General features: G+C 41.2%; 1 protein-coding gene across 4 annotated transcripts in view; it reads left to right on the forward strand.

Annotated features, from left to right (window-relative positions):
- PAMR1 (peptidase domain containing associated with muscle regeneration 1) overlaps positions 1-26,627 on the forward strand; it is a 58,154-nt gene that overhangs the window by 20,272 nt on the left and 11,255 nt on the right. For all 4 annotated transcript variants that reach the window (XM_086748128.1, XM_086748130.1, XM_086748129.1 and 1 more), the window contains 3 exons: positions 278-392; positions 5,552-5,769; positions 10,065-10,172. In XM_086748128.1, coding sequence (XP_086604254.1) covers positions 278-392; positions 5,552-5,769; positions 10,065-10,172 — 441 coding nt within the window. The remainder of the gene's footprint in view (positions 1-277; positions 393-5,551; positions 5,770-10,064; positions 10,173-26,627) is intronic.

Below are 26,627 nucleotides of genomic sequence, written 5' to 3' on the forward strand. Positions count from 1 at the left end.
AAATGGTTTCACTGGGCTGCGTTGCAGACTAGGGAGAAACAATCAACTAAAACTTTTCTGGGAGTGCTCTTAGCCTAAACAATACTCTAAGAGAGTCACTACTCTTTATAGCCATTGTGTGGCTGTCCCATTATTTTACATACTGCCTTGTAAGAAAGTGTGTATCTCCCTAAGCCACCCTGTCCTCTCATTCCGGTGTTATTTCTACATGTTTTTTCTTCAAATGACTCTTGAAGGTCCCTCACACAGATTTTTTTTTACTGCTTTTTCTTCCCAGGGTGCGGGCAGGTTCTTCGGACTTCTAAAGGTCAGATTTTGCTGGAGGGTTACCCACTGAATGCACGATGCGAATGGACTATTCATGTTCAAGCTGGATTTAACATTGAATTACGGTAAGTCATACTGACTTTTAGCCAGCACTGGTTTCAAGTGGACATTGGGGTATGGGGATCACCAAGAGTCAATGAGGGTCAACAGCTAGGAGCTCTAGGGCAGTGAAGGTACTGCCACCACTTTGCATTTAGTACCTCAGCTCTTTCCCTGGTCTAGTTTGTGGTGGGCAGCCACTGCACACATTGTCAGTGCTGTGCCTTCAGTTCCCATTTAGGACAGCTGGATGCTAAGGAGAGTTTCTTGGATACTGGACACAATGTATCTCTCTAGAGGTCTCCTTGAGACTTTGACACCAAAGCACCCAATATTTTGTGAAGAGTGTACCAGGCTGAACTAAGATGTTTTTTGAAGAAAAGCTGTAGGAACATTTTGATATGATGTCTCATGCTAGGAGAGAGTTGCCCATGGGACCTGCCTTGCGTTTAGCTTACATTTTTCCCTCTCTTACTTTTCTTTTACTTGTTTTCACTCATTTTCACTCTTTCACTCATTTCTTTCACCGTTTCACATTGGTGAACGAGCCTCAGTTATTCCTCTTACCATTCCTATGTCTAAAGGATGTGATTGATTCTCTAACCTGTGTAGACTTAGACCTGTTAACCCACAGAGTTCTTGATAGGATGTCCTGCTTAGTGCAGGAGCGTCCCTAGTTGGGGTAAGTAATACTGTTTACATGAGTGCGTAGCAGGGAGCTCACACATGCAGCAGGAAGCTTGGCAAGGAATTGTATTCAAAACTGACTAGCTAATATAATAAAAACAGTAGCTAAAGCCTTCACATCAATATTTCACCAGCTTTGGAGCCCAGGCAAAAGGACTATGCTAGATACATAAACAGATTTCTTCCTGTATGTTTAAAGAGAGACTTAATATTTAATAAGAGGAAGAGAAATGAATTGAATAGAAAAGAAGAGGTTGTGGCATTCCCACACTAATACCCTGTTTTCAGACTTGCAAATGCAATCTTATTGTGTAGTTATGAGCAGCTGCAATTATTGCCTTGGAGCCCCTTCATTCTGCAGACATGTGTAGGAGACACAGGGGAGCAATGCTGTGAGAAGGAGTTTTGTGTTCTCATGACATAACTTTGCCTTAGTCTCAGCAGGTATGAGCTGTACTTACCTTGTTTTTAAAAGATATTGTTGGCTAGATGTATGATTTGCACAGCACAAGCTCAGAGAGGTGGTAACCTGGGATTTTTTACAGTTCTGAACAAGGCTTTGTCAATGCTAAGGCTTAAAAAGTGCTTCAGGAGCTACAGGTGTCACCCTGTCTTCACCTTACAGGGGTGGGTGTGAGAGTAGAAATGGATCCTGTGCATGCACATCAGTAATGAATGCACCCACCTCTAAGTAAAGAGTTGACAGCCAGGTGGCACCAGGCACAAGGTACAGGAAAGGGAGGAAAGGCTGTTTTAACAAAGGACGCTAGATTGAGCAGCGGTACTTGCTGTGGCTGCGCTAAGGTGACTCTCATCTGTTTTCAAGGCAGAGGAATGGGGATGCTGTAAAGTAAGCTAATGGCTGTACTAACTCTTTGGAGAAACCAGACCTCCATTCTAGACCCTGAGGGCCATGCATATGCCCTGTAGGAACATGTTAGTGTCATCTGAGATGTGTACAGTTAACTCCTTTTACCTTTGCTGTTACCAGAAGTTGCAAACCTTTAACATGAGTGGCATCCTGCAGAGAGTGCCTTTCTCTTTCTCCCCATCTCCATCCTTCCTACAGTCAAACACACACAATACTAAGCATCTCCTTGTTGTGACATAATGTTACATTCCAGCTGTGAAAGCCTCTTAAAAGGGCAGCCTGAGCTACCAGCCCGCTGTTGTAACTATCTTTATCTGAGCTGGATAGTGTTGGAGAAGCCTAAAGCCCTGTGCCCAACCTGAGCTAAGCTTGATGCCTGGGTGCTTAAAGATCCCAGCAGATGACATGGCACTTCTAAGGAAGCGTCAGGAGCTGTACTGAATGTCCACACTTAATCCTGCCAGCCTGCAAGTCAGGAGGCATAGGAGGAAGGAGGGCAAACACAGAACGTGAGGACCTGTATCTATCTCACATAAGGTAACCCTGGAGTGTGTTCTGAATCAGCTTAGGTTTTCAAGGTGGACCTCCTGAAAGCTGGCCATTGAAGTACTTCATTAGTTAGATGCTGTGAAAGACTGCTACATTTAGCCTAAAGCTTCTCCTTTAGGCCATTCCTACACAGAAGGGCAGGTCACCAGAATCTTCCTCCTGGGTCTGCCATCCATGCTGAACTGTTGCCTTCACTGCATTTTGATATAAACACGCTGATCCCCTCTGTGGGTGTGAACTCTGCTTAGAGCTGTAATGCACAGACAACGTTGTGCTGATTCAGCACAACTGCTAACAACTCCTTTCTTCATTCTCTCTGCACAAATCCTATTTGCTGCTGCTCTGATGGCTTGTGAGGGCAGAGATGAGGACAGTGTGATACAGAAGGGGAACAAAGTGGTTTGTCTCTGCTTACATAGGGCAGGAAGAGTCAAAATCTCAGGAGCACAGATAAATCTTCCCTTGCTTTAAGCTGTGGCACACAGTCCTTTGGGGGTTGGCTAAGCAGAGCTGTTTGATAAATGGTGCCCAGATTGTGGTGGTAGTTTGTTTTCTCTGCCTTTTTCCAGCCTTGTTTTCCTTTGGATTGTGAGGTATACACTCCCTCAGCCGAGCCATGTCAAGGATGTCATACCACAGTAGAAGTAGCTCACAGCTTTCAATCATTTTCTTTAACGCCTCAGCAGAAATGCAGTTTTACATATTTTCCCTTGGCTAGAAGCTTTCCTCAGAAGAGTTGGTGAATGTGTTCACACTGCAGGCACTGATGAAATCAAGACAATACTTTGCATTCGATTTTGTATCTGGTGACCTGTAGCACTAAATGAGCATGTTTAGTTTCATAATATCCAAGAGAATTACGATATAGCTACAGTTTCACAGGTGAGGGAACTGAGGTTCATGGCATTGCCTGTACCTGCGATTTAAACAGCAATAGGCCTTGTGGTCTGTAAAGGGCCCCATCCACTGGCCCATAGCCAAGAAATTTTGAAAAACTTTGGCTGTTTTCCTCATCTGCCAATTCTGAGTCTTAATCATGGGATCCTGTCTCATCAGTACAGTGTACCTGCTTCTATCCTAAGTTAAATAAAATGCAAATCAGAATCCCCTAAGCCTTTCACATTTTCCACTCTGTTTTCATAATTTTTTGAAGCAGAGCAAGCAAACAATTAAAAGCAGTGTTCTGTGTATGGCTCTGTGCCTTCACTCTGTGTGAGTATCTCTTGATATTCTTTGTTCAGGAACACACTGCTAGACAGAGTTTACCTTTACACCTATAAGTGTTACTGCTCCCATTACATGGTGGGTATCCCAGAAACTTTTCTTCTGTTCTTACACACATACTTAATTTTAATCAGAAATGCTCCAGTTCAGAGAACCAGTAAATATTTTTAGGACTGAGTCAGGATAAACTGTAGCCTGACAGTCCTGTACCTGACAGTAAGTATGACAAGGATGAATGGGTTAATTTGTATTGCTCTGTAACTTCCATAAGGGTAGGTCCCTGGGGTATGATCTGCCAGTGACAGAATGTTTTGAAGATGTAGTGTATAACCTGATGCCTGTGAGGATGTATCTGGCAAACGTGACAGATACTAGAATTCAACTCATGCATTTTATGCAAAGCTAAGTTGAATTAATCTCTCTAATGCATATTAAAAGCAGATATAATTTTTTCTTGTTATTCTACATTCCACTAGATTATTTTAAAATTTAGGAGCTCTCCTCCATTGATGTAGCTTCCTACAACTGCTCATTCATTTCTCTGTTATGTAGTGTACTCTTGATGCTCTAAAACCAACCATACGACCTAAACAAAGGTGATTGAATGAAGAGGCCTCTTGAGTCAGCTCATGAGTTGTCAAAGAAAGGTTATTTCATGTAACATGGGGGCCTCCTTAACATGGAGGCCTGAATCCCAAGAAGAGAAGAGCAGAAAATAGGCTCCAGTACTCTCTTGCCTCTTCAGACTGTGAGATCCAGCAGCAGATCCAAAATTTGTCTCACCTCTTTGGTGTGAAAATGCAGTCTTTACAAATCACTAGGCCCACACTGGAATAGACAATGTGGGAAATTTAGTGTAATCCTAAATTCAAATGTCTGTGGCATTAGGAGTTCTCAGGAAGGTTGAGTACACAAGAAGTTTAATTTATAAAATACTCTACAGAAAAGCTAGTAGCATGGCCTCTCCCAGGCCCAGATTTTATCATTCTTACCTGCTGTACCAAGACTGGGCCCAGGACCCTTGCCCATTGCGCATTCTCCAGAGGCACTTGGTGTTTCTCACTTTGTTTCTCATTCATATTCTGGTGGGATGCTTTGGCTCTGTGCCCCACTGCATTCAAACAGCAGCATATAACATTCCTGTTAACGAACAAGAGCCTCACGCAGTGGCCAGATCAAAGCTAGGAAAGACAGACATTGTGGGAAAAGGCTTTAAATATTTTCCTTCTGCACTAACTCCTGTCTCTTATTTCTGCCCTCAAAAGAAGGGCAAGTGCCAGACATGGGGATTTACTACCATTTTACTTTTTAATGCAAAACGTGCTGTAGTGTTTCAGATTCCCTTTCTCTGTCTATTTTTGCTTCTGTTACATCCCCAAGCTTTCCCTGTACCCCTAATCGCTGACTTCTGGACATCATAACATTCAGAGCCTTGGTCTTTGATACTGTTACTTTCAGTACTTAGAACTTTATTTAGGTTAAATAGAAGTTTTTAGCAGATAGCCACAATAGAAATATTTCCCCTACAATGTCTGACCCTAGATGAAAGTTCTAACATTGTAGTGTGGTTAGGGATCTGATGCATGTCAACAGACTGTGTGACTTCAATTCGGACTTCACTGTTCTGCCACTTAAATATACTCATGGCGCAACTGTGTAGAGCTGAGCTGGATTCCAAGGATCATGATGCAAAAATTGAGATGAACTGAGGGGAACTTTATGTGGTTAGGGACTTGTGTATTTACTGAGGAGGGGGAAGGCACAGTTATGTTAATAACAAGACATGCAAATAAATCAGAGTCAGGTTGAACAGGTAAGAGTATGCAGTCTGACTGTGTGTCCTCATTTCCCAAGATTTTCCATGCTGAGTCTGGAGTTTGACTACATGTGCCAGTATGACTATGTGGAAGTTCGCGATGGGGACAATTTGGACAGCCGAATAATTAAGAAATTCTGTGGAAATGAGAGGCCACCTCCCATCCGAAGCACTGGGTCCTCACTCCATGTCCTCTTCCAGTCTGATGGATCCAAGAACTTTGATGGATTTCATGCTGTCTTTGAAGAAATTACAGGTAAAATAATTGAAAAGTGGAACATGCCACTCATTCTCATTAATTCAGTTTCACTAATCTCTCTCCCTGTTTTGCTTCATTATAAACTTTCATGCTGTGTTGCCAACAGCAACTTACACAAAGTCAATGCAGGGAAGATTCAAAAGCCATCAGATGGCATGTGAGTATGAGGCTCTTCTAACACAGACTGAATTCCTTCTACCTGTGAGAAGAAAACGCACAACAGCCAGCACAGAAAAGCTGCTGTTTTGTGAGACCTTTCTCTTTGAATCTGAGAACTAAGAGCACAGAAGGAAATAGAGGAAGGAGCATGTGTATCTGCAATTGCAGAATTGCTCAGTGCTCTGTGGAGGAACAGAGTCACTATCTCAGTTAGCAAAAATCTGATGCAAAACCTCATAATTAGCTCAGTGAAAATTCCCTGACATGACTCTTGTGTTGGCTCATGTATCACACCACTAGGGCTTTAAAAAAAAAACAACAGTGTGTACAGAAGACAGATTATTTTCTCTAAGGAAAAAAAAATATGCATTTCCCATTCTGTGATGAACTCAGTGTTATGAATGACAGAAGCAGGGCTCCAGAATTCCTGAGGTTTTTAAAGTACTCAGTGCTTGAGTCCCCCACGCTGCTTTCCATCATTTCTTTCTGGCTGTAAAATAACATTGAAATTGTGGCTGGCTCCTCATTTTGCCATTGCATTTGAAGCAGCCTCTACACTCTTCCTGGATCTTCCTTATTTAGCTATGCAGGGAATTTTTTTTGTCAAATCTATCCACAGTACTCCTGGCACAGAAGGCTAATTAAAGTGTGCTGCTTTGCCATAGATAAACCCTGCAGGATCTGTGACCCATCATCACTTGCCTTCCACACACCCTGGTGACCCACATTTCATGAGGCCATCCAGGGTATATCTGACTCAGGAAGTTTAGTTAGTTTATATAATCCTTATATGAATCCACAGACCTGCAGTGGATCAGCTGTTAACAATGATCAGGGGTGTAACTAGCGATCTGAAGTGTGCATACTGCTGGAAGCAGTACCTATACCACTTCTTAGCCTGCCCTATTCTTCAGCTGCTACCTTTAGTACCTGTTAGTAACATGGCAGGAGCAGTTAGCTATTGATAGTTCGCCTGGGCTTCCAGCAGGAGAGGTGATATAGAACAAATGACCGTGGTGTGGTCTATGTTGCATAAGGGCTGCCCACGCTCAGGGAACTAACATTTTCCATATGGTGCAAGCTGAATTGATTGTGTTTTCTCTGCCCAGCAGGGAATACTTGGTATTCGAAAGCTGTTGAGCACTTTATTTCCGCCCCGTTTTTAGTGGTAATTATTCTGAGGCTGGGTGGCTGCAAGTGTGTGGTAATCCACACAGAGCACGTTGCAAAGGGCTGCTTAGAGTTTGTGAGGAGTTCTTATTGTGCACTTTATTATGAGGCTGTTCTGGCCTAATGTGTAGCTGCAGTGAAAGGCTTTTAAAAAACTCCCAGTGTCTTTTTATGTGAAGCATTAATCTGGCCAGTAGGACAGTTTAGGGGAAGAATACAGCGTGCATGAGGCAGCGTAGAATTAAAAGCAGGGGCAGCACAGGATTGAAAGCTCTGGCAGCACATTGCAAACTGAGGCATTTCCCCTGAAATTTCCCTCTGTGCACAGCACTGTGGAAAAACAGAGCTCCTTGGAAGAGATTGAATAGAGCTTGCTAGAGCAATTCCCTGTGCTGCAGGTGAGAGCAGCAGCAGCACTTGTGCTTGCAGGATGTGGATGAAGCCATGGAGGTGATCTGATGTCCCCAGCACCTTAGTGGTGTAATGGAGAGAACTGAAGAAGCATCTTGTGCTGTTAGAAATGAATTCCTTCCTTTTCTGTCTTCCCTTCGTCTGACCTCTGTGCTGGCTTGTAAGTCATAGCTTGCTGAAACAGTGGCAGTGACTGCATGGAGGTCACTGGTTCAACTGCTAGAAAGGTTTTGATCGATACAAACTAAGCTGCAAAGCCTATATCCCCTTTAAGAAAGGTCACTGCATGTGTAATTACTAAAGAACAAAACCACATAACCTGCTGCACTGCTGGTCTAGAAGGAGGTGTTAGGTCCCATCCCATGCCAGGTGTCAAATGAGGACCAGTAATTGGCATGAGTGACTAGAAGTCACTCAGCAGACTTCAGATGAGAAAGATGGGGGGCTAGATGGGGAGGCATCAGGGTCTTATATGCTGGATCTAGTTAGATGAAAGACTATTACTGAATTTCAGTTTCAACACTTTCTGTACCCCCAAGCTAGTGATCTTTGATGCAACTTTGGGGCTTTAACCTTTTGAAGTAACGTCCCATGTTGTTTGACTGAAGCCAGGAAATCAACACTCCTTTGAAAAGAAAAATATTTAGTGCTCTTGAGTATCAGGCATTTTCAAGGACAGTATCTGGCACTTATCCTTGTTCGCTTAACATGCTTACTTTTACAGAATCATGAGACAAAGCTGGGGCAAGGACAAAGCCGAAAGTTCACTGGCTTCAAACTAGTGACTACAAAATATCAGTGTGTACAGGCTCTTCTGCTTCTTCTTCTTCTCTTTTTCAGTGATAGTTTACATTAGTTGGATACAGTACAACTACCACATATATATTCATTTTATCAATGAAATACTGTCCTTAGTCACACCTTCGTCTTCAGTGAGACCTGGAAAATATTCATTCCCCAGCCATGTATGAATTGCTGTTACAGTACCATGTGAAACCTCCAGAGAAATCCATATGTGGTATCTATATATTTGTCATCTCTTGCTGTCTGGATATAACAGACTCAAAGATTATACTTCAAGTGAAGTCTTTCCAAGGAAAACTGCTGATTCTGGTATTCTGGATAGTCATTCTGGACTATCTCAGAGGGAATGCTTTAAATGTAATCATACACAGCCTCACCATAGGTCCCTCAGGGCTGGTTGCTTGTGGTTCCAACACTCAGCAGCTGGTACAAAGATTCATATTTCTGTTATAACCAAAGTAATCAGTGTATTTAGCATGAAAGGACAAAGATGATCTGTAAAGGAATTAGAATGCTGACCTTTCTAGCAATTATGATTTCAAAGTTTAATCTGTAAGTTAACAAGTATGCTTGGATAATTCTTTAAGATGTCAAGGAATATGTTTTGTAGTCAATGTGAGCTGAAACTGAACTCAACTTCTGGTGTGGCTTCAGATGTGAACTTTGCTGCAGAGTCTTGTTTGTTAAGATGGAACTGAAGCAGGGCATCAGATCCTGAACTCCTCAGGTGTTGGAGTTACTTGAATCTTAAACTGGATCTAAGTCTTGAGATTTTTGCTCTACTTTCAGTGTGCTAAAACCTACATTCAGTTTGGAAAATAATCTAAGTGGAAATGATTTCTTTGTATTTTTGAGAATAAATTATGTTGTACTCACTCATGTCCCCTTAGAGCAGGCACAAAAAAACCGTGTGTGTGTTATTGCCCAGGTTACCCAGAGAGGTGGCTGATGCCCCATCCCTGGAAACATTCAAGGCCAGGTTGGATGAGGCTCTGAGCAACCTAATCTAGTCAAAGATGTCCCTGCTCCTTGCAGGGGGGTTGGACTAGATGACCTTTGAAGGTCCCTTCCAACCCTAACCATTCTATGTTTCTATGATTCTATTGCACAGTGGAATTTGCTCATATTAAATGGCACAATTGCACATTCTGATATTAATTTATGCCAATAGGTACAATTTTATGCCTATCACTGCTAGATTTGTGGTGTGCAAGAGCTTCTTCAGCAGACTTAGGGTCATCACAACTATTCAGAGCTTCCTAAACACTACACCAAAGAAGTGCTCCTCAAGGGCAAAGCAACTCCCAAAGTCTGGGGTGAAAAGATATGAGACCCAAAAAAACCTGCCAGAACCATGGATCTCAGAACTTATCCCTAAACTCTGGGGTGAATGGCAGGAGAAATTTGGGATGATATTAAACTACTTTAATTTAGACTAAGCTCTAAACACTGTTAGAGCTTGCTGTAAATTGTTTTTCTTCTACAAATCTTTCTCACCACTTAACGGCAGTTAAAGGAAAATGGTAAGAGTAAATGATGAATGCTGGGAAAAGAACTGCTCATCCCTCTTTCCAGTAAGTAAGAAAGAAGAGCAGAAGGCTTTTTGACATGCATTAGGCCCTTTACTGTATCTTCCTAACTTTTAACTAGAACATGTAATTCACCGCAACACACAACCTTCATGAGGGAAAATAGATAGGACTCCTATGCTATGAGAGACCATGAATGTTCTTGCTTTTCTTTTGTAGCTTGTTCTTCATCTCCATGTCTTCATGATGGAACATGCATTCTTGACAAAAGTGGTACCTACAAATGTGCCTGTCTGGCTGGCTACACAGGGAATCGCTGTGAAAACTGTGAGTACAGGCACTGTGTGTACAACCAGCATCCAGGGTTGTCACTGATGCAACCATTAATTGTTAGGAGTGTCATTGATAGGTTAGGTCAGTCACAGTGACAGAGAAAGCAATGAGCTTCTTGTGGCATTTTTAAAGACACATTTCTTACTGTTTATTAAGATGTCCACTGGATAGTTCTGGAATTTTCTATCTATGTGTTTCTATCTATGTGTAAAATGGTAAAACAGAATTTGAACTGGGAGACAGCACACAAGAAATCTTGTAATGGACTAGCCTTATCAGACACAGATATACCTGCCCGCTATTTTCCAATGTGTGAATCAGCTGTTCTCTTCTAAAAGCACATACCCTAGCTGAGCCCTGCACTTGATGCTCCTGCCAGAGTCAGTCCTAGGAAGCTTGTCTTCCCTCACAGCCACCTGAAAGGTAGAGTTCTGCCACCATGAATGACAGACACTTGGGATCAAAACAAATGAAAAAGGATAGATTCTGTCCATATCTGTGTTGGTGGTCCTCACTCTATGTATACTCATACACCTGGTTTTGTCCTGCCAAGTGAATTGTAAAATAACTGGGTTCACATTAGTTCAAATTAATTGTCTCTTCTAGTGATTTAATTCTTCATGCTTGAAAAAATATCTTTATCTAACAGGGTTTGAAAGAGAAAGAAGGAGTAAGTGTTGTGCAATATATGCTCTGGTAAAGGCTATATCATCATAAAGGCTATATCATCTCTACTAGATGAAAGGAGCATTGTGCAATATTTAAAGTCACTGAGCTAGAGCTCCAGTTGACTCTGGAGGATTTCAGTGATACTAGTGAAATCCACTTGGGATCATATGTGGCCCAAGATGGAAAGCATGGCTTTCTGTACCTTGCTGTGGTGTTACTCTGGCTGTAAGGCCCATGATGCCTTACATGCATGCCTCCAGAGTTTTCAGTTCTGTGTCAGAGCAGTCAGTATACACCAAACTTCACTACTTCGAAATCTTTTCCTCACACTTGCCATTATCAGGAGTGGATTTCTCTCCTGCAATTGCTTTTACTTCATCAGGGGAGTTAAATCATAGTGACATGGTACCTCCTTCCATGGATCATTTTGAGATAAAAGATCTTTTGGTTTCTACAGATCCAGATGTAGCTCATGAGACTTAACTTTTCTCCCAGTGGACCGGAGGAGAGGCAGTTTTACATTTTCTATGAGCCTGAAAAAGTTTTGGTTCTGAACAGCATGCCACATTCTGCCACATTGCACAGATATTTTTTGTGGGGAAGGGGTTGCTGAAAATTGAGTGTTTCTGACCTCAGAACTAATGTGGCTTGCTCTTCTGCTAACAGTCTCTTTCCTGTAAGTAGTTGTTTAGAAGGTCATTTAGGGACTGGAAATTCCCAAGCTGTTTGCAGCTGCTCAGTTAGCTTAATTCCATTCCTGTCTTTAGGAGAGTGTTAAAAAGAAAAAAAAGAAAAGATTCCTGTCTGGTTCAGAACCAACCTAAATTTCAAACTAATTAAATTTCCAGCAAACCTCAACCCTAGTTTTGGCAAGCTGTACACTACAGTCAAGGCAAGAAATGAAGCTCACATTCTTTTACTAGTTTTCTTTTGTAATTTCAGTGTAGAAACTTCACCTATGCAACACAGAGCAAACAACAGAAGAAGTAGTCAAAAACAATAGGATGAGACTTCTGTCTTATTGTAAACAATGAAGGGTGTAGGTAGTAACAGAATGAAAGGGAGGAGACACTTAAGTAGTAAGATTTTTAACTTGACAGGAATCCTGTAGTTTGATTTGTGAAAGAGCAGTTTAAGTGGATAAAATACTGTTACTTTATGATGTTTGCAGCTGTGTGCTTGCCTTTTGCTTATGCTAGGAAATATTTTTTTTCCAGCATCTATATTGCTGCCTTCCATAACATAGATAAAGTTTTACTTTTTTCCTTGTATGTGAATAGCAGGCCTCACACTGGGAAAACATCATGGCAAATCTCTGATGCTCTCTCTGGCTTCAAATAAGTTTTTTTCTTAACACATTTCCTTCAGTTTTGCCAAAATGTATCCTAAGTATTTTCCAGTGTATGGAGGAAAAAAAGGCAGAAAATTAAAGTTTGATTTATTTTTTAAGAGCAAAAGGAAGAACTGGAAAAAATATCTGTGGCTGTAATTCTTTAAAAATTAGTCATGTAGATTCCTGAACAGCATTGCAGTTTAAATGTTAAAGGGAGATAATGTCATGCTTAGAATCTTTGTCTGTTAAGTCTTGCAGCAACAGTGCTGTCTTATGAGATGAAGGCAAGGGAAATAAATTTATTTCTGCAGAAAACAATAATTAAACTGTCACTTTTGGAATACTGAATATGACTTTGGGCACTACAAGGCTGATTCTTTCAGTCTGGTTTTCTTGGAGCAAGTCAGGTGCAATCCCATTAAAGTCAATGGATTTATGTTGATGAAAAATAGGTATAAGAGTGAAGAAAATTAGAGCCCCTTAATGTTAAGTGCATGTAGAAGATTTGCAGTGGTGCAACAGAAGGTACCCGGAGAGATACGAGGGTTTTAAAGAAATCCAAGGGACATGCTTCAGAGGAAGGGAGACTGTAGGATTATCTCATTGAGGATAAAGTTAAGGTCAAATTAAACAAATTCAGCAATGGACATTTCATGACAGAATCCAAAATCTTCTAAGTTCCTCACCATCCCAATGCAGCTGTGTCTTTTTGTCTGTTACTAAGTTTAGTTTTAAAGATGTGGCAATCACTACTGGAATTCTGGAAATCACCTTAATGAAATAAACCACAAGGAACCTATTTTTTCCTCTGTTAAGCTGAATTCCATGTATTTAACAGGATCATCAACATTGGTCAGGCTGCTTTCCTAGGGTAATATTCAACCTTAATTGCTCTGTCAGTTACAATTTGCAATATTAATAAAATAATTAAAGGCACAGGTTGCTTATAAGTGGCAGTCTCTTTTCTCCTCTACTATGGCATCCAGGAAATTATCTTTTTGATTACAATTCGAGGGTCTAATGTAGTGATTTAAAGGCTTCAACAGCATGAAGTGAAATGCAGGCATATATCTTTCTAACTCTTGTTAATATTTCAATCAGTTCTGTTTCAAGGCAAGAAATATTTTATCTAAATATATCTGATTTCACTCCAGAGACTGTTTTAGAAAAAAAAATCTATATGAAATTGTAAAACAAATGCCAACCAATAGAGTGTGATCTTTCCTTCGTTCTTCTTAAAACACAATAAAGAGAAGTTCTAGAGACCAGCAATAAATACATTCTTACACATAAGCATGCTTTGTTATGATGATACAGTAAGTAGATAACTAATTCCTATTTTAAATTCTTGGGCTTCTTTCTGATCTTAAACTAAATTTGCAGTATACTTGCATAACCCTCCCAGTGGTCCCTTAGCCATGCTGACGTGATTGAGGTCAAACTCAGGCTTTTCTGTCTGACCTCTGTGGATTTTAATGCAAATAATCCTCCAGTTAGAGGCAGTACAAAAAAAAACCAAAAAAAAAAACCAAAACAACTCACCAAACCCCAAAACCATATCATCTTGTTCTCTTAGCCTGCAATACTCTGAAACAAAACAGAAACTTCCTCAAAAGATGTATGTTAGGGGAAAAGTAACAAGCTTGACTAGTGGCCCCATCCTGGTGCTCTGCATGCTAAAAAGCATCCACTCAAGTATCAGACTGTCAATGACTCTGTATAGCAGGACAACTACTTGTTCAACTCAAAGTAAGAAAGGTCTTTTCCAAAGTCTGTTTTGAGTTTGTCTTCTGAAGATGCAGCTGTAGAGAGATGGTACTGCTGGTACCCCATGGCAAATGCTCTCCCCCTCTGCTTGTCCTCCTACTAGGACAGGGTGTTCTGACTCAGGAGTCCTCCCAGGGCTTGCTGGCCCCAAAGCAAGAGACCTTGACCTCATCCTGCCCTGAAATTTCCTGTTACCTTTATTTCAAACAAAGCCAGGCAAACTAGAGTTCCTACGCAAATAAGAGGAACTTGTGCTGAATAGGGAATTCAGGGCTCAGATCCGATTTCCATTTTTATTCTGTTTCTCAATCCTCTCTGCCAAGAAGAAGAGGTTTGTTCTGCATCCTAATGAAGGGTCTAATCCAACTAACTGAGCTGTATAAACTAACTCCTTGCTGTAGCCTTTGATGTTGCTAGAGCTGGCCTTACTATGTTCCAACAGGCCTCTGAATACAGCTTTCAGGCCCTTCCCCACTGTTTGTATAATCCCCCTCTACCCTTCTTGGCCCCATACAACTGTGACTTCAGCTGGTTCTTAGGGATGCCCTCACCCTTAACAGACTGACTGATATTTAAGATAGGGAGAAAGCATTAGCACTCCCCCACCCCCTGCCTTCTTCTGCTATGGGAGAAATGAGCCTTAGCTGCTTGGAATAGGCTAGACAGAGTTTTAATCCCAGCAGAGTCTAGGATGAGGCACTGGGGAAAGGTTTTCTTACCTAACCATGGACATGTTCCTTGTTGTTCTCCAGAATCTTTCTGGGAGTCCCCCTGAGAGGCAATGTAGTATCACTACCTGTGCCTTGAGCACTGTTCCTTAGTTGAACTGCTCTTTATGGCCAAGACTGCTCAGAAGGACAGTTAGTTCAGACAGGCTGAGATAGTCTGTCTGCAGTGAAGACAGGGCCAGTGCAGTCATACAGGAAGCTTCACTGACCCACATGTATCTGCAAAGCCAGGTAAGATAGTAGTACTGCAGTCCTCAGAGAGATTTTTCGTAAGTCACCTTCAGAGTTCAGTTCTGGTGGGATAATGCTCTCTTTTGTTCTCCTGAGCTGGTTAGACATTTGCTAGGATGTTATCCTTGCCCCACGCTGCCCCACAGTATACTCCTTTCCAAGAGAATCATGTGTTTACGAGGCAAGATCTGTATTGTTTAGTGCCTAGTGCGTGAATTTGAAGGGCTTGGCTTGAGGTGGAGGTAGAGATTTCTGCTCCCAGTTTTCATTTCATTATATTTCCTGGCAGTTTCTCCCTTGGTTAGAAGTATGCTGGAACTGTTCACACAGCAACTGCCAAACCACCAAACATTATGTCTGGTGCTTTAAGGTAACCTAACATCAATTTTGGGTTGTCTTAATTCACTGAGCGATAAACTGAAGCTGTTCGGCTCCTGTTACACAAACAGCCCAGATGCCCCATAGGAGGGCAGAAACACCTAAGAGAAAAATGAGGTTGATGGCTGAGGATGGAAATTGCTACAAGCATCTGAAGCAATCACTAAACAACTCCTGCTTGTGAATCAGCCTGTAGAAAACTGATCCCTAGGACTGCTCTTTCCTTCAGCTCTGTCAACACAACTGTTGACAGAGCTGAAGCAAGAACTGGGCAAGTCATGCAGTATTTGGGAGGAAGTTGCTCACACTATTTAGCAGTGTTTTATCTTGTAATATTTTTATAGTGTTTTGAAACTCCAGTGAGTAAGTGTAGCTGACAGCAAGGCTGAAAGGGACAGGACATCTGCTTTATTGACAACTTCTGTTGTCCCTTTGTTATTTTTTCGGTGTCTACTAACTAGACATTTTTTTTAGTTTTTTAGAAAGGGAAATATGTTTTGTGGTATTCTGCCCAGAGCATAGCCCCAGGCATTACTATAATCTAAATAAATCAGAAATTGTCTCTTTGTTCATGTAATCCATCCAAGGTTAGGCCTACAGTAGGAAAAGATGTTTATTTCTAAACCACATTAAATGGGTTCATAGGGAATTCCACTTGCCCCATCCCAAAGCAATCCTGAGTTTTTTTCCTCAGTCTGCTAACATGTCTTGGAGATAAAACTATCCACAGGACTCTCCCTGGTATGACTTGATGTGGGGAAGGATGAATCAGTGTTGCAGGAGCACAGGTTGGACCAAGCTACATTCCAGGTATTCTTGCCGTGCTAGATGTCTTTTCATCCCTGAATCACTTAGGAGATTAATTCTCAATCTGTGACAGATCTGCTCTAAGGTATGGCATAAATCAGCTCTTCAGCACAGAATAACTGCATGCTGGCAAAAAAAACCAGTCTGCCCCACTGGCACACTTTAGGCTCACCCACACCTTTTGCAAAGGTCACAGACAACAGGGGGCTGGTATACAGTTGTAAGTTGCTGATGGAGATGTTTTCTGCCTCCTAGCTGAGGGGAAGGAGATCTATCTTTGGGTTTCTTTGGAGCTAGAAGAAATGAGAGGAGGGCCTGGAGCAGATTATAGATTTGGAGTCTCTGCCACTAACCACTTCTTGTCCTCTCTGAAGACCACTTGATATGCTGTTTGAGCTTCTGGGGTGCAAGCATACAGACTGCACATTCTTGCAGTGCTTTGGAGTAACCTTAAAACTACTTTGAAAGTTTGCTAGAATAACCAGCATACTTAAATGCTGACAGTTTTGTTCTTTGCCCCTCAAAGATCATTCAAAGGTTTCATTCCCCCTTGAGGATTTTACACTCAAACATCTCTGAGGCAAGCTGCCTTACACACTTCCCTTTGTTGCGCTCGTGGGCATGATTTCACTGTCTTCAACAATGTTTGCAGCTGATACAAAACACTACCAAGGCAGAATGGCCCCAGGCAGTAGGAATGATGACACAAATGACCAGGCAGTATCCAGCTTGCTCTTTCTTATGGCTCCCATACTCCTCTTTGCTTTCTTCAGGAACTGCATTTCACAGCCAACCAAATTGCTGTGCTACTTCCTTAATACTCTCCTGCTTCTTAGTTCCCTTCATTTTCTTTTTCCCTACACTCTCATCTCATTACTTAGTAATTTCCATCTCTTTTTCTTAAACAGGCAATGCCAGATCTTCCTTTCTGTCTGAAATCCAGCTCAGCTGTCTATTCTGTCAGCTATGCTAGAGTGAATCTATATCATTAGATGGTGTTTTCCTGTTACAGTTAATGCACATTCACAAACATTGTTTCAAAGCAATATACATTTCTTTAGAGTGTCTTTCTCATCCAGCATTTCCTGGGTTTGTCCCTGTTTAGCTGGAAAGCTGATGTCTCGAGATGATTTACTCTCCTTTGTAATTTGCTATATTTAATAATGAGCAGAGCAGCTTCTCTGTTGCCTTACAATCTTTCTCCTGAGCAGATAGTGCTCTCCTCTGCAGTGTGATATTGTGATGTTTTCCAAGGGACACACTGGGGAACTTAATCTAAATATTAGTTTTTGCCTCTGGTAGAGAAAGTGAATGTTGAGGATCATTAGGATTTCAGTCATTCCAGTATCCCGTGCACAAACAGGTCCAGTTGTATAATTAAATAGGCCATTCAAGTACTGGAAGGGTTGTATCCAGAGATACAGCTCTCTAAGTGCTAAGAACAACGCTGATAAAGATCAAGTGGCTAATTGTAAGCAGCAACCTCCAAATTGCCTCCGGATGAATAAATCACAGTGGGTGATCCAGGCATATTTTCACACGGATACAGTCTCATTCACAGAAGGGAGAAGCTGGAAAACATCAGGAGTGAGTTCCAATTGGTTGGAAGGGAATGAAAAGATTTGAATTTCAGTAGCGATTACATCATATTTTTGTGTGATTATTCCTAGCTGGTGGAACCACTACAAAATCAAAGAGGGCCAGAGAGCAGGACTGGAAATCTACTGTCTCTGGTACTTGGGGATGGCTGATCAGCTGCCCTTGTTATGATTTCCTTTGACATTTCCAGGATTAATGTGAGGGCTGGTAAAATGCAACAATGAGAGGAGATTTGAACTTCCAGGACTCTTTCCTGGGGGTAAATTAAGGCAAAAAATCTTTGTGGTGAATTGTCTGTCCAAGTGTTTCTGCATGAGCTGTAGCTGGAGCAGAGCATGGAGCTGGGAGAATGTATCCTGGGATATCACAAGATGCATGAAGGAGGGTGAAGTTTCCTCTCTTTTCAAACACGAGTGAGGGCAGAGTTAGTTTATCCAAAATCCTCCCTTGCTAGCAACCTGAATGGAAGCTACTGCAATGGAAGGGGGCACTTTTAGGGAATAATCCTTGTTAACCCTCCAGGACTTGTATTTGATACTGAAGGCTATTTCCTAAGTGACATTTATTTGCAATTTTACCTACTGAAATTACCATGACATGGGTGAGCACCTTTGTGGAGCTGGGTGTTAGTATCTTAGCCTTGCCAGATAAAGTGCCTGTGATAACATAGAGGTTGGAGGCACCTGTGAGACCCCTGCCTAAAGCCTCACCCATTTGTTGCTGAGTCTATGGTGACAGGCATGACTAAGCAGAGCAGTGCTACTTGGGTGCATGGCTGCAGCTGTTCAAAGCATCCTTGTTCTTTGAGGTCCGAGGGTCTACTTATTCCTGAAAACATTGTGAACACCTTCTTATCACAGTGGTTTCCTTGCCTTTCCTGTACAGGATCTCCTTATCTCATTCACATCCAGCTCTTGCCAGGGTCTGGAGGAGAACAGCTGGGCTGCTTGTCAGTGTGCAGCTTCCTAGTCAGCAGCACTCTCCAGCATAGGAGGGGTGGAAGGTTCAGAGAGGTGGTGGCAAGAAGGTTAATGTCCTTATAATGGATCCCGCAGTGCTTGCTACCATTTATTCAGGAGAGCTTGAGCTGAGAGTTCATCTTGAGAGCAACATCAGAAGATGCCAGGCTCTTTCCTGAGTGTAAGTACCATCACCATGAATTGAGCTCATTGTAGGAACAAATCCTGTGCTGAAACAATTGCAAGCTCAGACAGAATGTCAGCAGTGTCACAGAGAGAAGGACATTCCCACCATAACTTACAGAGCTTGCTGCAGGATGTCATGAATCCAACGTTGCTATCAGGAGACTTATGATGTGCCCATGATCCCAGCATGCAGAGAATCCTGAAGGCAGACAGGAGCCAGACAAGAACACTGGGACTCCTGAAGCATAAGGCTGGAGTCAGAGCTCCCTCCTCATAGTGTGTGTGACCTGATACATCGAGGTCTGGCAGCCCTGCGCAGAGGAGAGCGCAGAGCCACACTATCTTAAGATAGCAGGATGGCCTGATGGCTCCCGAACCTGGCGGACTATTTCATCAAATCCATCTCCAAACTGATATTCTTGCTTGAAAGCTCTGCTCGCTGCTTATGAGAAGGAATAAAAAAGCAATTCTCCTGAGCACTCTGAGTCACAGCCTCCAGAAATCCCTCACCTCATTCCATCCTTGAGGACACAGCCATTCCAAAAACATTTTAACAGCCAATGTCCTTATGCTTTTGGCTAAAGTTAGTCTATGTGGGCTTATGTGTTAGGCATTAACCGTCTCTGGGCTGCTATGCCAAGCTGCAGAGGGATGATATCTCAGGAGAACCATCTGAGTCCTCCCCCATGTCAGTTCTTTTCTGCCAGCAAACCCTGTGAGAACCTGGGGCGTCCTCACCTTGTGGATGCATGCTGGGGAGAGAAGGGATAAGTGTAGGAATAAATGGTATCAGAGATTTACGTGGACTGACAGAGCTTACAGGCCAAGATTAGGAAATAAGCTCTGTTATGAGTGAAGACTACAAATTATGTAAGTCTGAATTCAGAAAAGCTCTTTACTCATGGGCTTTGCAAAGGGCCTCACAATACCCAGCAGGAACTGCTAAGCTGTTTGTGGCTGCCTGCCTCCTTAACTCCTGTGCTTTGCGTTCAGGCACATTGAACTATCATCTGCTCCCGTATGGCTCCATCACCTTTGTACAAAACACTGCTGCTGAGAATAATGTGTGGATTATGTCATGCTATCATTATTTAATGCTGATTTATGCACAAAGATAGGTCAGGTTAAATGTAAATGTAGTAAGAATATAAAGAGATTACAGGACAATTCCTAGCTCTTCCGCTCACTCACTGTTTACCTTCAGGTAAATCATTTGATATCTCTGTGCTATAGCTTCACCAGCAGTAAAATGCAGACAGACACTAATTTTATAAAAAACTTTTGAAATACAGAAATTATAATCTTTAAGAAGTGTTCTATAATGATACTCAGGTAGTCACTTAATCAGACTTGCCCTCAAAACAAAATTTAAACCAAGAAGAAGAATTTGATCAAATCAGAGACTTGCAGGCCAAAAGTCAAACCTGATGGGATTTGCCACCATTGATTTTAGCCATAAAAATTTATTTTGGCCATAGGCAGCAGCTGCAAATATCAGTGAGCTGCATGAAGCGCATGGAGGTAGAGCTGGCTGGGAGTTTTCTGTTAGAATGGTTTCATAGCAGTAAATTTGCAAATTAATTTCTATTTTCTGCTGGATTTTTAAAATTATTATTTTCTTAACCAGAGAGAAAAAAAGAAATCACTTCCACCTACTCTGCATGTTATACTCCCTCCAGCAACAGCATCTTGGAGCTGTGATTTCTGGGGCTTCCACGTTCTCTGGCTCCAGAGCACTTGCCAGCCACTGCTGCGGAGCCAGGAAACCCAAAGCTCAGGATCCAAAATCCTGATGCTTAGGTTCCCTGCACAGCATTTCTCTGACTCATGGGCTGCTGTGGCTTTTAGCAGCATGCTGGGTCATGATAGCATTAACTGGAGAAAATAATGTCATTTAGTCTTACTCCTGACAAACTGTCCTCTTTCTGAGGATAGTTATTTAAATTTCTTCAGTTTCAGTCTCTATCAGGCTTTCTCTGACAGTCATTAGACTGGCTTGGTTAGGATGGTGGCACCCAGGGTCCCAAAGCAAGTCCGTAGCACTCTCTTTCACTGCAGAAGACATATGCTAGGATTCATAACAGCAGAATCTGCTCTACTCCCCTATTGTTACCAAGTGCAGTTTCTGCGGCCATTTTCAATGTTTGGCCTCCACTGAGCATGCCAGCACACCTTATGTGAAAGTAATATTACAAGTACATAGAAAAATGTTCCCCAGAGCCACTACTAGATAGTCAAAATGTGCTATATACATTAGCACGAGTCAACCTGAAAGCCAAACTCTGACTTGGGAATATGCAACAAGATAAATTTCTTTAGCAGCAGCAGTATTAAAAAATCCTGTAAGCAAATTAAGAACAAAACTCCATACAATTACAAGCTCTTGCACCTAATATTTCAGGGAGGACAAAAATAGAAATGTAAACCTTTTATTAGTACCAGCAGTGACAAATGAGATTTATTTCAGGCATGCAATATATTATTGAAAGGTTGTGCAGAATTTAGAGATAATGTATGATATGTGTGAGGGGGTATATATTATTTAACGAGGAAGTGGATGAGAGGAAGGCAACAGGAAAAAAAAGGTCTTTATTTAGTAAAAGGACCCTGGGACAAAAGAAAATCCATCAGGCAGGATTTGAAGGACATTGGAAAGAGAAAAGTGTAGCTCAAGAGATTATCTAATTTATCTCATTGGTGATAAAATAAGCATGAAAACTATTTCTAAATGGCAGATAATTCAGATCTGAGGAATGTCTCTTACATATAATTTAAAAGGGAGAGGAATTTGCACTGTTATTATTAATAATGAAACATTTTACTTAAAAATTCAGGAACTTACTGTTCCTCTAGTCTAGTTTTTCTCAGATTCCACAAAGTTATCTGTGAAATGTAGAACCATTTTAATGTTTCATATGGGACAGAAATATTGTTTTCTTTTTTCCAAGACACCAAAGTAAGAGGCAAGAAGGGTAATAAGTTTCATCAGGAATCTTAGTTTGTTATATAGACACTTGAGGCAGCTCTGTTTTTTATTCTTTAACAACTAGGCTGTCACAATTGAGCATTTCTGCCAGAGGTGCCTGTAGCACATTTGCTGTCTTATGAACTGTACAGAGCTGTAACAGGCCAAAACTTGCCTCAGACCCTAAAGTGACAAGGGTTATCTACATTGTGTATGGACAAATTAAAATAAAAAAAAAAGTCTCTCAGCTTATAATGGGCTTGCTAGTGCTGCCTTGTTCTCTCCAAAGTCTGTTCCAGGTTTTTTTTTAGCTAGAGTTTCAATTTTCAGATCATGAGAATTATATCATTTCCACTTACATCCTGCTATGCCTTTCAAACATTTGTCAAGGAGACTTCTATGGAGTTTTTCTTGAGTAAGAATTCTCCTGTTCTTAATTTTATTCTGACTGAATATACCTCTTTGCCTTCCTTTAAACATTTTACTGTCTCCTCTCTGGCTTTAGCTTTTAGATTATTGGAGTTTTTAGCTTTTGCATGACCAGGGTGGTTATTCTTAGCTCTTAGTCACTCTCAAGATCATATTTCCCTAACATTAGTTTCACCTTTCCCTGAAATCTCTCCAGTTTTCCTATTGTTTTCTAGATATAAATTCACCAGAACCTGTGTAGTTGTGATGACAGCATGGCATGAATAATGGGATCAGCCTGACCCTCGTGGAGTCTTTGGGTTGCTTAGACTTTTTTTGGCAGACCTTGAATTAATGTCTTTCATATTTGGCTGTCCATTACCAGCTTATAGTAGAATTTTGCAGCCACCTAGTCCATTTTCTGGATTCCTGGTGGCTTTTGTCTTCTGTTTGTGAAGAGAAAGGTGCAGAGACCAAGCACTGCAACCTGCAGTCCTGACACTCTTAGTTCCATTGTGGCAGCATGCCCTCAAACCTTACAGTTTGGAGTGCGTATTGCTGACTTCATGGTACATTGCATAGATAATTCTGTCTGAAGCTCTCTACCTTGTCTTTTGCTTCTTCCTCTGTCTGCTTTGCAAAGTGCAGAGAGAAAAGGTAAGGTATTAATCTTGTGAAAAGCTGTTCAGTGACTGATATTCAGAAGGCATTGCACTAACACTAGGGAAATGCTGATAAGGCCTTTAAGTAGAATAAGGCCTATGGATGCCAGTTCTTTCTTTAACCACTGCTGTGTCAGCGAGAAAGTCCTCCTGCGGATTATCAAGACAGATTTTCCTACTCCTTCCTCTCTCATTTTGTTGTGAACAAGTAATGCTATAGCCAAACACAGCACAAACGACACACATCTAAGACACCTTAAAGGCAGGCAGCCAGAGTCATAGGACATTAGGAATAATTTATTTCATGCAGAGCAGAGCAGTCTAACTAGTGGTCTAGGAATGGTTCAAGCCCATGGGGTGCTCCTGGCCAGCCCACCACCTGCTTCCCAAGGAAGTGCTGTCCAAACGGCTCAAGGCCCCGTCTCTGCTGTAGCGGTCAGGCTAGACCAGGCACAGGTATAGCTGGGGGTGGATATAAGGTGGGATGGGGATGGCTGTGGGTGGGTGAGGGCTGTGAGGGTTATCAAGCCCATGTAACTGTGAAAGCTGGACGACAGACGAGGACTGATATTCAGAAATACTCAGTAGATGGCAGGATCAGGCCCATCCTGCCTAGGGAAGGAAATCTGAAATCATATAATATATCTTAGAGAGCTTAGAAACTGAAGAGAATTGAGTCAGCTCAAGTGGTTGGATTTTATGGCTAGTGTATGATTGTGTCCAGAGGCTAAGGGCAGAGCTAGGTATGAATGACATTTACAAAATGTTTTTTTCCTTTCTTTTTGACTTCTGAGAAACATCTGTTGGAGAGCTGGATATAGCCTTACACCAGGAGAGAATATTGAAAGACTTCAATAAAATATCTCAAACAAAGGAGGCTGTCCTAAAGTTCAATGGAATATACTGCACATTCTGAAAGATGTAAGAACCAGTCAAATTCACACTCTTGATGGGAACCTCTCCACAAAAAGATAACAAAGAGTTGGATGAAGCACACAGGGGCTAGGATTCCCTTCACAGTAACTGTTAAAAACTCCATTGCATGAAGTGTTCACAAGTAAAGAGAAAAGGTGGAGAAGAGCTGCCTAAAACATATTAGGTGAAAGGGATAAAAGACCAGTCAAACTGAAGAGGGAAAAAAGCTGTAGAACTCAAACCAAAGCAATAGATACAGATACTAGAGTAACTGTATTTGACTTTCAGGCTAGATAACATAGCTGAAAACAGAGAGCTCAGCTGTGGTACTGAGATGCAGGGAACATCTCAAGATTCAAAAACACATTTAATTTGTAGAGAGAAAGAATGAACTTACAAAATGATCCCAAGAAAAAATAAAATGAGCAGCTGTGCCTCCAGTGGCAAAGTTTAAAGATTAGGACAGACCTATTCCGTTACAAGAGAACAGATGACCGACCAGTAGAAAAAGGCATGGGTAACAAAAGGGACATGTCTATTAATAATACTTAGCTGTTTTGCCATCAGAGAAACCCCACGGTGACTCTGTGACACAAGTGGGTATGAGCTAATGCTTATAACATCCCTGTGAGAAAAGGGATGCTCTCATTTGTTGGATACAGCAGATGAAGCAACTTACCCATGGACACAGTTTTATAGCTATGATTAGATCTCATGACCTTCTGCCTCCATACCCTCTACTCTAGGCCATAGTTTCAGTACTAAAAAAATTTGTGCACGAAACACTGAATTTGCATCATAACTAAAACCAGAGTTGTTCCAGCTGGGTCACACTAGCACAGAGAATCTAAAGAAAGTCTGGCAATCACAGCAAATCAAAAGGACTAGAAATTAAATATCTTAATCACTTAGGAGACTGAACAAGAACAAATACTTATATTTTGTGGGGGGAAAAAAAAAGTGTAGCTTGGTGACATTATTTCCAGGATGGACCTAGAACACATAAGCATGAGAACATTCATTCTGCAGAGCTGAACTGGACCACAAGTGAAACAGAAAACCTGTATTTATGGTAAAAAGGAGAACTCTGAGTGGTGCATAGATGTTTCTAATCATCTTTTATCATTTGACAAGCTGAGTGTGACTTTACATTGCAAGAGAGAACTATAAATGTAGTGAAAAGAATTGCTGTTCAGAGAAAGATATGATTCTATGATATGGAGGGAGTGACTGGAAATACAAAGATCATGAACAGGAAGACAAGTGTTTTGAGAATTTAAAACACCTAGAAGATCTGCACTCCCATTATTTTCCTTTCATTTATGTATGTGCTTGTGTATACACATATGGACCTATATATGCATGTATATGTGTGTGTGCCTATATTTCACATGATAAACAACAAGGGCTAGGAATTAATTTTGTTGAATTTTTATTGTTATTCTTTCACTAAAGATGACACTGATGCAGAACACTCGCAGCCAAGAGGAAATGTTGAGCTCCCTTAACTGGATGTGTTTTGATTTGGAGGAGTGAGTCTGTGCCCTTCTCTAATGCTCAAATGTTAGGTAGTTTTTCTTTCCAAGACTTGTGCTTACTAGTGCACAAATGATCATCGCATTCTTTGATGTTTGTAGTAATCTGTAAAATTAGAGGAATTTTCTGGGGCCTTGTTCTTGCGAAAGTTGCAGCTTTACGACTGTTACTCAATAATCTCTTCCTTATGGAAATAATTGGGTAGTCCACAATCTATATAAATAGACACATTCATATGTGTCCTGTGTTACAGGGCTGAGGCCTTAGAAAATTTTTTCCTCTGCAAGTGTGAGGATCAAAATTTAGCTGCAGGTTAGTAAGCAACTAGCTATGAGGCAAAACAGAAAAAGTCAAAATTTTAAAACATAAAGTAGAGATGATCTCTTTAACATTCATCTGTCTGTCTTCAGCAGAGTACCACAGCTGCCAGGTAAAAAACCCATACGCGTATCTAAATCTTGCACTGAATCCTTTCCTAGGCAGTTTTCCACAATGAATGGCCTGGCAAAGCCAGAGACACACAGAGATGGATAACTGTGTAGATACTAAAACCTGTGTTTCCTACATTGCTGTAATTTCTACATGCAGAAATACATACATATAATTTCTACATACAGAAAATTGGTCTTAAAAAGTGACTTTGGAGAAGGTGAATAGGGCATGGATGTTCTTTGTCTCTTGTAACAGATAAAGTAGGGCATCAAATGGAATTATCAGGTGGTAGGCTAGAAACCAAACCAAAGAAGGTTTTTTTCACAAAACACTTAGTCTGTAGAACTCATTGCCACAGAATATTGTGGACACTAAGTATGTAGCTGAGTTTAAAAAATACTCAGACAAATTACTGTAAAAAAAAAAAAGAAAATCACCAGGGTATGTTATACTAAACATACCACTATAGTTCAGGTAATCCTTGAGCCCCAGATTGCTGAACGCTGCCAGAATATGCCAGGAGAGTATTCTATATGCTTGCTCTGTTTTTATATTCCTTGCATCAAATCTACTGTTTACCATCGTTGAAGACAGGTTTCTGTGCTGGATGGGCTTTTGGTCTGATTTAGTATGGCTGGTTTGACGCTCTCAGAGAAATCTTGCTTACAATGTTTAATCGAATATTTACTACATGCAGTAGTTAAATAGACCACTGTCTGTAATTATTTTCCCAATAGAGCAAACCCTGTGGAAAGGGTAAAATATCACAGTTTGGTAAATATCAAGGTTTCTTTTTAATGTCATTATGATAATGTTTGATCTACACAAATAATGATGCTTTAATATTTCAGTGAGGTTATCTGAAAAACTGTAT

Source organism: Chlamydotis macqueenii, chromosome 5 (genome assembly GCF_036417535.1).
Source record: "Chlamydotis macqueenii isolate bChlMac1 chromosome 5, bChlMac1.mat, whole genome shotgun sequence".
In the NCBI taxonomy this organism is placed as follows: domain Eukaryota; kingdom Metazoa; phylum Chordata; class Aves; order Otidiformes; family Otididae; genus Chlamydotis; species Chlamydotis macqueenii.